The sequence below is a fragment of the Danio rerio genome, chromosome 14 (genome assembly GCF_052040795.2).
Source record: "Danio rerio strain M-AB ecotype USA chromosome 14, GRCz13ab, whole genome shotgun sequence".
Taxonomy (NCBI): Eukaryota; Metazoa; Chordata; class Actinopteri; order Cypriniformes; family Danionidae; genus Danio; species Danio rerio.
The window spans coordinates 7785001-7798093 of NC_141034.1; the positions used below are offsets into that span (position 1 = coordinate 7785001).

The 13093-nt window shown below is 41.0% G+C and overlaps 1 protein-coding gene across 3 annotated transcripts in view; it reads right to left on the reverse strand.

Moving 5' to 3' along the window:
* Positions 1-2575: 2575 nt before the first annotated feature.
* stox2b (storkhead box 2b) overlaps positions 2576-13093 on the reverse strand; it is a 139089-nt gene continuing 128571 nt past the window's right edge. For all 3 annotated transcript variants that reach the window (XM_087281055.1, XM_087281056.1, XM_087281057.1), the window contains exons 4-5: positions 9552-11004; positions 2576-6300 (exon numbers count right to left, since the gene is read on the reverse strand). In XM_087281055.1, coding sequence (XP_087137181.1) covers positions 10815-11004 — 190 coding nt within the window. In that variant the 3' untranslated portion in view covers positions 2576-6300; positions 9552-10814. The remainder of the gene's footprint in view (positions 6301-9551; positions 11005-13093) is intronic.

The window sequence follows — 13093 nt, forward strand, 5'->3', positions numbered from 1 at the left end:
AGTTGAATCAGTTGACAGTTGAAATTACAAATTTTTAACCCAACTGGTTGAGTTATTAAACAAATAACATAATAATGGGTAAAAATAACCCAACAATGCACCAAATATTTAACCCAATAACCCAATTGGTTGAGTTATTAATAAATAACCCATCAAAGCACCAAATATTTAACCCAATTGGTTGAGTTATTAATAAATAACCCAATAAATAATAAATAATTATAACCCAATTAAGATATAAATTAATAAATAACCCAATAAAGGTTCAAAATAACCCATCAAAGCACCAAATATTTTTAACTCAACCATTGGGTTAAATAAATAACTCAATGTTTTCTAGAGTGTATATATATACTCACCGGCCACTTTATTCTTATTAACGCAAATTTCTAATCAGCCAAGCACATTGTAACAACTTAACACATTTAGGCATGTAGACATGGTCAGAATAAGGATGAAAGGTAATTTAAGTGATTTTGAACGTGGCATGGTTGTTGGTGCCAGACAGGCAGATTTGAGTATTTCAGAAAACTGCTGATCTACTGGGATTTTCATGCACAACCATCTCTAGGGTTTACAGAGAATGGTCTGAAAAAGAGAAAATATCCAGTGAGCGGCAGCTCTGTGGGCACAAATGCCTTGTTGATGCCAGAGGTCAGAGGAGAATGGCCAGACTGGTTCCAGCTGATAGAAAGGCAACAGTAACTCAAAGAACCATCATCTCTGACTAGTTTCTTGAACATGCCAATGAGTTCACTGTACTCAAATGGCCTCCACAGTCACCAGATCTCAATTTAATAATAGAGCACCTTCGGGATGTGGTGGAACGGGAGATTCGCATCATGGACGTGCAGCCGACAAATCTGCAGCAACTACATGATGCTATCATGTCAATATTTACCAAAATCTCAGCACCTTGTTGAATCTATGCCACGAAGGATTAAGGCAGTTCTGAAGCCAAAAGATGGTCCAACCCGGTACTAATAAGGTGTACCACATAAAAATACACCTTAATAGTAATAATTCTTATAATAATTTTAACGCCTGTGAATCTAATTTAGTTTTTTTCTTTGTGCATTAAAATGATTGTTTTATTAGATTTTTTTTTGCAATAAAACATAATAATGGCTCTGAAACATTTTTATCACGATTTACAGAAGATTAACCCACTGAAGTGCCATGTAAAATGTCATGGCACCAACAAAAAAAAATCTTGTCATTGATATTTGGAACAAAAAAACTCTTGAATACATATTAAACAACTATGTAAGGCTAGCAGTGCAGCCCCAAAATGACATTTCATCAGAAATTCTACTTTGCCGCCATCCTTCAGAGCTCTATGTTTTGCCTATTTGACATTAAAGAAAGGGTTCATTTTAATTATTAATAAGAATGTTCTTTTTCAAATTTATTTCAAATATATTTCACAAAGTACAGGGAAGAAGTTATATTTTGCTTTATTTCTATATAACGTCACCTCAGAATTATAAGGTATCTGACATTTTTGTCAAAATTGAGTTATTGACATATTCTTATTAAATGACAACTTATTTACATTATGGGATGTTTTTTTTACAAGTTGTACATTTTATTCATTCATTCATTTTCTCGTCGGCTTAGTCCCTTTATTAATCTGGGGTCGCCACAGCGGAATGAACCGCCAACTTATCCAGCAAGTTTTTTTACTCAGCTTCCAGCTGCAACCCATCTCTGGGAAATGTTTACATTTGAAAACTTTAAAAAAAAACAAAAACAAATGTTACACACACACACACGCACGCACGCACGCACACACACACACACACACACACACACACACACACACACACACACACACACACACAGAGTTTGCTATGGAATGCAAACACTGTGAAGCTCAATATCTCAAAATCATTCAGAACACAGATACAACCTTATAATTCCAAGGTGACCATAAACACACTGTATTTGTAAACACTCTTATATGATTCAGACACCAGAATGACTCCATAGTTAATTTAGTCAATTGAATCAACTTTGCAGCATATTGTGGGTGATTAGTTAAAATAATAATAACAACAATAAAACAAATGTTTTCCATTTTCATTGATTGATTATTGGTAACAAATATTGTTTTAGTTTTATAACTAAAAGTGGCTTAACACAGCATGAAACACCCAGAATGAAACCAAACAAAAAGATTTAGGTGTTCTAAAAGAAAAAAAAAGTGAATTTATATTATGTCAAAATACCCTGAAGCATGTGAGAATTACTTTATATTGCATACACCCTTCCAAAAACTGTGAATATTCCAAAATGGGTGGTTTGTGGCTATGCAAAAGAAGAACCATTTTCATTTTCCCCAAAGAACCTTATAGTTCTTGAAAGAACTTATGTAATTTAAAGCTATTTGATGTTCAATGTTCTTCAGATATTCCACTGAATAACCTTTGTGTATTTTTTTATAAAAACAATGAGCACTCTCTAGTGGTCATCTGTGGTAGTTTTCCTCATTCTCCATCTCATTATCCACAGCTGTGCAAATCACCACAACCGAAAGACCAACATGGCACTGACCTCGACAGAGATCACACGGTTAAATTAAACATGTCATGTTATTTTATTGTCTTAAAAAGTTACACAATCCCCAAGGGAGGGATTTAGTACACTAAAACATTTAACAGCACAACTGCACAAACGGGGAGTTTTTTAAATATTATAGACTTTACCCAAAAAATCCCCCTTGTAGGTTTTTATACTCAGCTTGACAGATAGCCATCTCTTACAGAATGACGTAATGTCACAATAAGGAGAACAATGTTATTGAGAACCATAAGAAATCCATCATGTTTAGGGAAGACATTTCATGGACTATCAGTATTTCGTATGAAATATGTTCAATATAAACAGAACATCCGTTTGGATGATTTTTTTTTCCCTTCCTTTTTCTTTTTACAGTCACCAGAGAACAGGCATTAGTGCAAAAATGGTAGAAGAAGGTAGTCCTGGCTGCAGTTTATCCGTTTATTGGAGAGCGTGACATTTTACAGTCCTCTAGAACTCGTACGCGGATGAATATGACAAACGTTCACTAAACCGAGCGGTGAACGTCACTGCACAAAAGAAAAGACTTAGAATTTAACCATAACTTATTTTTAAAAAATGAACTTACAAACAATTGATTCTGGAATGCTGGGACAAAACATGCCACAGAACTTCAGCGTGTATTAACTAATGAATGCTTGTTTGTGGTTGGCTCTAAAGTGTGCAATTATTTTTAGGGAACCGCATTACAGTTTCATATCTCTACGCTCACTGATTTAAGTTACAGCCAACAACAGAAGGGTTTCAATGAGACGTGTAAGAACTAGTCCTTTACACAAAAACCTAATAATTGTCTTTAAATACAACATCTGAATAGTGTATTTATGTCTGGTAATATAATACATTTAATAATATACTGCAGCCTGTTAGATTATACAAAAATAGTGCGCAATTGAAGTGTAACGACATGAGACAGCCAAACAAATTCAAGAAAGAGCGGTTTCCGGTTCACAGAAGAAAAGCGCAAAACATCAGTTCACCATCAAAAAGTAAGATAATACTTTAGTGGTGAAACATTTAGTATATGACTGCTGTTTTTAGGATAGACAACCGATAGTCAGGGGCTGACTAAACCAATAAGCGAGGTAAGCTGCCGCTTAGGGCCCTCAAATCACTAAGTCCACCCCTGCCGATTTTTGATGCCAGCAACTAGTTTTAATGTTGATGTTTTGAATGAAAAATATGCTCACAATTACTGAATATGAAACATGAGGGGATAATCACGGATTGGCATTGCATTAAAGGACTTTATAAAACATAATAATGGCAAGCTGTTGATTATCACCGTTGTTCCAGGTTCATTTAGACAAGTAAAATTAGTTATGCTATTGGCAGCACAATATTTGACCACATGTTTGTCAGTTATGACTAGGCCCACACGGAATCTGCGCGCGCAGAATTCCGCAGATTTTTAGCCCAGCATTAATTCTGTTTATTTACTTGTGTGTAAATCTGAAATTATTCAGTTTTTATTCAGTAATTTATTACTTTTTATTTTATATATTGAGGTTTTAGTTATGATACTCCGCTGGATACTCCCAAAATAATTCCGCAGAAATCCGCAGATTTTTACCAAATTTTTCCGCAGAAATAGCAAAAAATGTCCGCAGATTCCGTCTGGCCCTGGTTATGACTACGCCCGCACAGATTCTGCGCACGCAGAATTCTGCAGATTTCCGCAGATTTTTTAGCCCGTCATTGATTCTGTTTATTTTCTTGTGTAAATGTGTGTTAATCTATATTTATTTAGTTATTGAATTAATTTCAGAAATATTTTTGACTACTATGAAAATGTCTTTTAGTAGATATATTATGTGAAGTTTATTTATAAACTAATTTCGAGAGGATCACATGCGTATGATTGCTAGCGGCTGGATCCGCATTACCCAATTTTCAATGCGCCAATCAGACAACTCCTAAGCTACTACAAATACCCTGGGTTACGTACCACTGCTATCTTCGTTTTGAAGAATCCCCCCTTCCACCCGTACTCCTCCTTTTTCCTAGTTGGGTGTCATGGTGGCCAGGTGCTTAGCACTGTCGCCTCACAGCAAGAACGTCTTTGGTTCCAAGTTTTACCAAACCAGCAGACGTTTCTGTGTGGAATTTGCACTCTCCCCGTGCTCACGTGGGTTTCCCAGTTTCCTCTTACTGTCCAAAAACATGCAACTTAAGATAATTGACTCATCCAAATCGCCACCATAGTCCTGCTTCTAGTAAGTAGTTATCTCTTAAGAGCAATCACTATCTGTTCATTAGTTACTACAGCAGGGGAGTTCTCAAGATCTACCTAAGCTCAAACTCCCCTTTCGTCTTGCAAAGGGAGGGAGCCCTGGGCTCAAGGATTTTATGGGCTCTCACACATATTTTTTGTGTGAACTCTTTAAATAGAAGACTTGCTTTGTTTACCAAATAAAGTGGATCTAACTGTGTTTGCATTGTAAACATTAAATACAAGTTAAAAAGATATTACTTTTTAGTTCATATATTAAGGTTTTAGTTATGATACTCCCAAACTCATTCCTCATAAATCCACAGATTTTTAACAAAACTCTGTGCAGAAATAGCAAAAAATGTCTGCAAATTCCGTCTGGCCCTAGTTATTACACATCGAAATTTCCCCGCTTTGAATCAGAGAGCGCATGCGCACAAGATTTTGTTTGTTTGTGTGTGTGTGTGTGTGTGTAAAACACAAGGTGACATCTATTAGCTCATAGTAACATGAGTTAGCTACCTCTTCACAAAGATTTGTGAGCTGGTTTTTGTGACCAGTAAATTTGTGATTTGTGATCAAAACTGACTGGAACTAGCTGTGAGTTAAATTGCACACGGTACAGCCAATCGGAATAAAGAATTTCAACAGACCATGGAAATTTCAACATCGTAAGCATACAAATAATAGTCAATGTGTGCATATTTTATAAAAACATTTTCCTATGATTGGAAATTATAAACTACATTAGAATTAGACCTTGAATTTCCTTCAGCACAATATTTTCCCCTTTAGAAATAAATTTGGTCCACCAATATTCAACATACATTAATTCGAGTCATTCATTTATTTTATTTTTAGGCTTAGTTCCTTTATTAATTCGGGGTCGCCACAGCAGAATGAACCGCCTACTTATCCAGCATATGTTTCTATGCAGCGGATGCCCTTCCAGCTGCAACCCATCTCTGGGAAACATCCATACACACTCATTCACACTCAAACACCACGGACAATTTAGCTCACCCAATTCACCTGTACCACATGTCTTTGGACTGTGGGGTAAAACGGAGCACCCAGAGGAAACCCACGCAAATGCAGAAAGACCATGCAAACTCCACACAGAAACGGCAACTGACCCAGCCGAGGTTTGAACCAGCGACCTTCTTGCTGTGAGGTTACAGCACTACCTACTGCGCCACCTTTATCCGAGTCAATTCATAATATTTGACAGGATGATTAATGCTAAATTTGTTTTGTAAATGGTGACTGATCAGGATTCAACTTTAAGAATGAAGAAAATACGACCTTATTACAACATATTTTGCTGCACACAAGTATTAACTACAGTAGCCACTTTAATTTTGAAGTTTTGAAATATCAAAAAACTTAAATCATCTTAAATCCCAGACTTTTTTATGATGATGTGTCTGATGGACCTGCCAAATTATGATCAGGAAATAAAAAAAAACTGTTTATTATAATTTATTATCAATTTTGAAGTTGTACTGTCAGGGTTCTGCCACTTTGGTCTTGTAAATTCTTGTTTTGGTGGCAGAGCTCTGACACTACTCCACGTCTGGTCCTGTTTCTGTCTCTGTGTGCGCGCGCGCGCCGTCGTGGGTGTACGCAGAGTGTGCGCGCTGCCACTTGATGTGGCCGCGCACGCTCTGCGTCCCTCAGACGCGCGCGCTCTTGTACTAGTGTTTGTGTTTGTTCTGTCAGCAGCGCGCTGCTTTATTCTCGGCGCCTCCGTCTAGTTGGTTTCAGTTTTGGTTGGCGCTGAGATGAAGCATGCGCGTTGCTTATGTGTGAGCGCACGGTAAGGTATTTATCTATCGTGTGCTCGTGTCTTGCGTCTCTTGTCAAAGCACGTGGCTTGGTGTTTACATTGTGGTCACGTGCTTTTGTCGTGTGCCTCAGTGTTGCGTTATGTGAGCGCATGGCTTGTATTGTCTCTCTGTGTCATGCGCTCTCCCGTCTATTGTCTAGTCCCACCCTCCTTGTTTACCCATTATTAGTTAATTGTGTTCACCTGTTTGTCAATTTACTTTTTTGCTTTATAATCCCCCTCATGTTTTCAGTCCTTTGTCAGTTCGTCGTCGATATTACCTTGTCTTGTTGTCTCCAGTCCTGTTTTGTCCTGCCAGCCCTGTCAAGTTTGTTTTTGCCTTTTTAATTCATGTTTTCCCCTTCGGGGTAGTTTTGTTTTGCCTTTTATTTTTATTTGTAGTTTGTAATAAATATTTCTACATCTTTTCTGCAATTGGGTCTGCACTCCTTTTTTCCCTCACCGACCGTGACAGTACGAACTGACCAAAATGAGGACCCAGCAGAAGGATGACTCCTTCCTCAGCCACATGCCACAGCTTCTCCGTCTGCATGCGCTGCGGCAACATGGCTCTGAGATAAAGGAGTTTGCGGAGAGGTTCCGTATGGCAGCAGAGGGGCTTGGGTTCAATGACTGGGCTCTTTTGAATCTCCTGAACTTCGCTCTTGATAAACCCCTCTATCCTCTGCAGATACAGAGATTGGTGGGCTACTCGTACAAACAGTTTGTGGACCATATGGTTAATCAAGTTGCCCATGAATGTCGTCAGGAGAGAATCTGCTCTGTTCTTCCACCAACAGACCAACCTGAACCCAGCTCACTGCTGCCTCCCACAGAGAAGAGGAAACTGAGGAGGAGGAACAGGTCTTCCTCTATTGTTACCCCTCTATTGGTGACGGAACCTGCTGCAGCCCACCCAGCTACAACACTGGCTGCAGCATCACCCAGTGAAGCACCCGCAACAGACACTGCATCAGTCCAGCAGGCAGTGGAGTATGCTGCAGTGTCTGAAGAGGTGGCCAGCTTCCCGCCACCCAGACCAAGGAAGCGTCGGAGGAGAAAGGGCTCCTCCACCACAACGGCTCCAGCCCCTGAGCGCCCTCCAGTGTCGGCTCCAGCCCCTGAGCGCCCTCCAGTGTCGGCTCCAGCCCCTGAGCGCCCTCCAGTGTCGGCTCCAGCCCCTGAGCGCCCTCCAGTGTCGGCTCCAGCCCCTGAGCGCCACTCAGTGCCGGTCCCAGTCCGGCTCCTTGCCCTGCCGGCATCAACCAGACGTCTAGCCCTGCCGGCACCAGCCCGGCTCCTTGCCCTGCCGACGCCACCCAGACGTCTTGCCCAGCCGGCCCCAGCCCGGCTCCTTGCCCTGCCGGCGCCACCCAGACGTCTTGCCCAGCCGGCATCAGCCCAGCTCCTTGCCCTGCCGGCGCCACCCAGACGCCTTGCCCTGCCGGCGCCAACCAGACGTCTAGCCCTGCCGGCGCCACCCAGACGTCTTGCCCAGCCGACCCCAGCCCGGCCCCTTGCCCTGCCGGCACCACCCAGACGTCTTGCCCTGCCGGCCCCAGCCCGGCTCCTTGCCCTGCCGGCGCCAACCAGACGTCTAGCCCTGCCGGCACCAGCCCAGCTCCCTGCCCTGCCGGCTCCCCTCTGGTCTCCAGCCCTGCCGGCTTCAGCCCAGCCGCTTCTAGCACAGCCGGCTCCCCACAGGCCTCCAGCCCAGCCGGCTCCCCACCGACCTCCTGCCTTGTCTCCCCTGATAGACTCTCCCTGGGTCGTCCCTCCTGCTCCTCCCTGGTGTTCCTTTCCTCCACCCTGGACGGACCCACCGGCTCCACCCTGGTTCCCTGCTGGGGCTCCTGACCCGCTGGACCCACCCTGGACAGTTCCTCCGGTCCCACCCTGGACTGATCCTCCCTTGTCTTGCCCTCCCATCCCTCCCTTGTTTGTCGTTTTGGGTCTGGCTTGGCTTCCCTCCCTCCCCCCCTTCATGTCGTCTTGCCTGTTCACCTCCCTGTCTTGTGTCTGTTGATGTTGCCAGTTTTGTTGTCTTGTAGTGTTTCTTGTCTGTCTTGTACCTTGTTGGATGTTCCCTTTAGGGACGCCAGGTGGCGTCCCTTTTGGGGGGGGGCTAGTGTCAGGGTTCTGCCACTTTGGTCTTGTAAATTCTTGTTTTGGTGGCAGAGCTCTGACACTACTCCACGTCTGGTCCTGTTTCTGTCTCTGTGTGCGCGCGCGCGCCGTCGTGGGTGTACGCAGAGTGTGCGCGCTGCCACTTGATGTGGCCGCGCACGCTCTGCGTCCCTCAGACGCGCGCGCTCTTGTACTAGTGTTTGTGTTTGTTCTGTCAGCAGCGCGCTGCTTTATTCTCGGCGCCTCCGTCTAGTTGGTTTCAGTTTTGGTTGGCGCTGAGATGAAGCATGCGCGTTGCTTATGTGTGAGCGCACGGTAAGGTATTTATCTATCGTGTGCTCGTGTCTTGCGTCTCTTGTCAAAGCACGTGGCTTGGTGTTTACATTGTGGTCACGTGCTTTTGTCGTGTGCTTCAGTGTTGTTATGTGAGCGCATGGCTTGTATTGTCTCTCTGTGTCATGCGCTCTCCCGTCTATTGTCTAGTCCCACCCTCCTTGTTTACCCATTATTAGTTAATTGTGTTCACCTGTTTGTCAATTTACTTTTTTGCTTTATAATCCCCCTCATGTTTTCAGTCCTTTGTCAGTTCGTCGTCGATATTACCTTGTCTTGTTGTCTCCAGTCCTGTTTTGTCCTGCCAGCCCTGTCAAGTTTGTTTTTGCCTTTTTAATTCATGTTTTCCCCTTCGGGGTAGTTTTGTTTTGCCTTTTATTTTTATTTGTAGTTTGTAATAAATATTTCTACATCTTTTCTGCAATTGGGTCTGCACTCCTTTTTTCCCTCACCGACCGTGACATGTACAATTTTACACTTTTGATATATATTTTTTATTTTCTTCAGGATGAATAAAACAATTGAAAGAACAGCATATAATTGAAACAGAAATGTTTTATAAATGTCCCTTTTGATTAGTTTGATTAGAAATGTTCAATTTGTTAGTGACCATCACAAATCAATCGACAGAAGAAAAAACTGACATGTTTTGCCCCACATCACAAGAATCCGCGAAATATTGTTCTAATGCTCACCATGAATTTGTGTACTAAAAGAACTTGAAAGAAACTAATTGCAATAATCATAATAATAACAATAAATAACTGAACATGAATAACTGGACGTATCAGAGATATGAAGGTCTAAATTCTCCACTCTATATGGGTCCTACAATGAATCCGAACTCTACACAAAGTCTCCTCTCTAGTACAATGAGATTTGGCTCTACCTGCAGTATGAGAACAGTAGGATGATGGAGATGTGACTGAAAAAGCACTAGCAGTACATTCACATTTCGCAAGCTGATAGTGAATTGTCTAAAACGGCGGTCCTAAAGCGGGGATGGGCGTCACTCTTGTCTCCCTCTATACGACTGTACAAATAGTGGAGGTAGTAATGTGTGTATTCTGTGTCGTCTAGTCGTTGAGCACCTGGTTAAAAGCGAAAATCGGCAAGAAAGAAATAAAAATGGATTCCAAGTTCGTTTTTTTTGTTTGTTCGTAATTTTTAAATGGTCCATTCAATGCGAAAGCACCAGTAGTATGTAAATTGGTGTTTTTTTTTTAAGTATATAAACAAATAATGCCATGATGGTGGTATGTTTCGTTGAAGTTTCATCCCAGAACGAAAATTCCCAGGACGCCGGACGATACACAAGGACGCGCTAAACCGAATCCAGCGATAACACAAGAGCTTGTTCAGATTTCCAGGGAGATTTTAAGTGGCCTTTATATGGTTCGGCCGGAGTTCAGAGGGACCTGAGCGTACGGAATGAAACACCGGACACAGCGACGGATGAAGAAGAGGCATCAGAAGTTTGGATCAGAAGACAGTCGAGACCCGTAGTGGACACATTGAGCTATAAAGGACACCTACAGATGGATTTGATCCCACACACCATGAACCAAGCGACTCGTTTGTCTGCAGCAGTGTTCGTTCGTTTGTTAGAAATATCCAAAAAGAGCCAAAGATACCTCCGGTGGGATGGTTTCTGAAATGAATGCGAGCTAGGATTTGTCCTGCCTGTGTGATGGTAACAGTCCTGGTGCGGTGTGGTGTTTCGGCGTCTCTCTACACGCTGGTGATGGAGGCCTGTTTCTCGGTGCGGTTTGCGGGTGGCTCTCGGACGGTGCGGAAGCTGGGTGGCTGGTAGGGTGGAGGGGGTCTTTTGGTGCCCATGTGTCCTGGACTCAAAGCCATGTTCTGCCGCCTGCTGTTTTCCACGTTACTGGAGGTGTTGGAAGCAAGGCTTTCCCTCGTGCTGAAGCAGTGCAGAAGGACAGAAGAGGAAAGAGAAGGACAGTGTTATGGAGAAAGCAGATATGATTAGTCGCAATGCTGAAAAGGAGCAAAGATGGAGGTTAGTCAGGAGATAGGAGTCACAGTTGCGTTATCAGAGTTGTGCACACTGCAGAATCGTACGATTTAATCTACGATTAAGTCCAGAATCTGAAGGTGAAAGAGGATGAGAACTCTAATTAGCTTCTAAGGAAGCAGAATCAGAATATATTAAACACTCATAAGCTCATTTTATTACATTCCCTAGAGTTAAACAGTTGAGTTTACTTTTAGCTTAGCATAAATCATTGAATCAGATTAGACCATTAGCATCTCGCTAAAAAAAAGAGAGTTTTGATAATTTTTCTTATGTAATGCTTGACTCTCTTCTGTTGTATCATCTTGTATAAGACCGACAGAAAAAATATATAGTACTCCAGCCTGATCTAACGAGGAAACGTCACGTTTTGTCAGTTTAGTGGGTAATTCGTACAAATTCATACAAGTTCAGTCGTACAAAAATGTATGATTTTAAAAAGGAGGCGTGGCACCCAACCCCACCCCTAACCCCAGCCGTCATTGGGTGATGAGCAAATCGTACTAAATTGTATGAATTAGATCGTACGAATTCATACGAATTAGCCACTAAATCAAAAAGTTACGTATTGCCATGAGATTGCATAGATTGCATTGAATACTCTCAGTTAGAGTTGCAGTTTACCGCTACTATAGTAGTATCGCAATACTATGGCTCTAAAATACTGGCAGTGCCACTGTAGTTTGTAAACGGTAGTATCGTTATTAACGGTCTATCTACTCTACGATACATAATGTTGCTTGAGGAAAAGTCACTAAAATGCTCACATTTGTGCAACAATAAACAATTTAATTTTAATAGTCTGTGGAGCTCTTTAAGGTTGCAAAACTGTGTGGAAATTGCGCCTTTTATGGTAGCCTATTGCACGTTTTTTAATGCTTCAGTTCATTTTGCTTCATTTCTGTTCCTGGTAATATGATTTAGTAGCTACAACAACCGCGACAATCTCTTAAAAAGAACGACTCACAAAGTGAAATCATGAGTTATAAATTACAGTATGGCAATACTATTTGATATCGTGATATTTCAGCTGGTTTAGTATCATAAGATTAATTAATGGAATCTCGAAAACCCTACTCTCAGTCTGGTGTAATAATCAAGAAACTTTGCTGCCATACCATGCCTGCAGCAGGTGCAATGATATTATGCATCACTTGAAAATAGTCAGGTAACTAGGTAAAAGCACTGTGAAAAATCATTGAGCCTGCTGCAGATAGTTTATAGCTAGAGTGCCATGAAAAATTTGTTTCGGTTTCAAGCTAAGTTATAAAACAATCAAGCCATTTTTTTTAAATGAGATGCTAATGGTCTAATTCAATTCAAAGATAAACTTAAGGTGTTCTCTAGACCTGGAGACCGGGTGAATGGATTATAAAATGGTTAAAGCGACTTTAACACTAGTGTAATTGTGAAATAAGCCTATTTCCAAAAAAAAAAAAAAAAAAAAGTGGAGTGTACCCCATATTTTCGGAGTCAGCTGTTTTGCAATATACTAAACACATTATGTATGTTTCCAGTCAGTCCCCTAAAGGTTCATCCATATGTGAGAGAAATCAACATGTAAAATGCATAAATGTTGTACAAAAATCAAATTTATCTATTTATATCATGTTTTATTTTCTAGTTTTGGACTTTGTAACTTGCAAATGTGAGATTATATCTCAAAAGTCAGAACTGAATACAAAGAATACAAAACTTGCAATTGCAAATATAAAAACAAATACCAAAAAAAAAAAAATAAAAAATTTAATTATAGATATTTTTACACTCCATGCTTTATTTATAGTTATTTTATAATCAAATTTTGGCCATGTATTTTACTAAATTACTAAATATTAATTTAAGCTCACCACAAAATGAAAAAATATATAAATGGGAATTGTTTCATTAAAAAAAAATTCAGTATATTAAAAAAGTGTGTTGGATTATTCTTTTGTGACTTTTTAACAGTCTGCATAATTTATTTGTAATAATT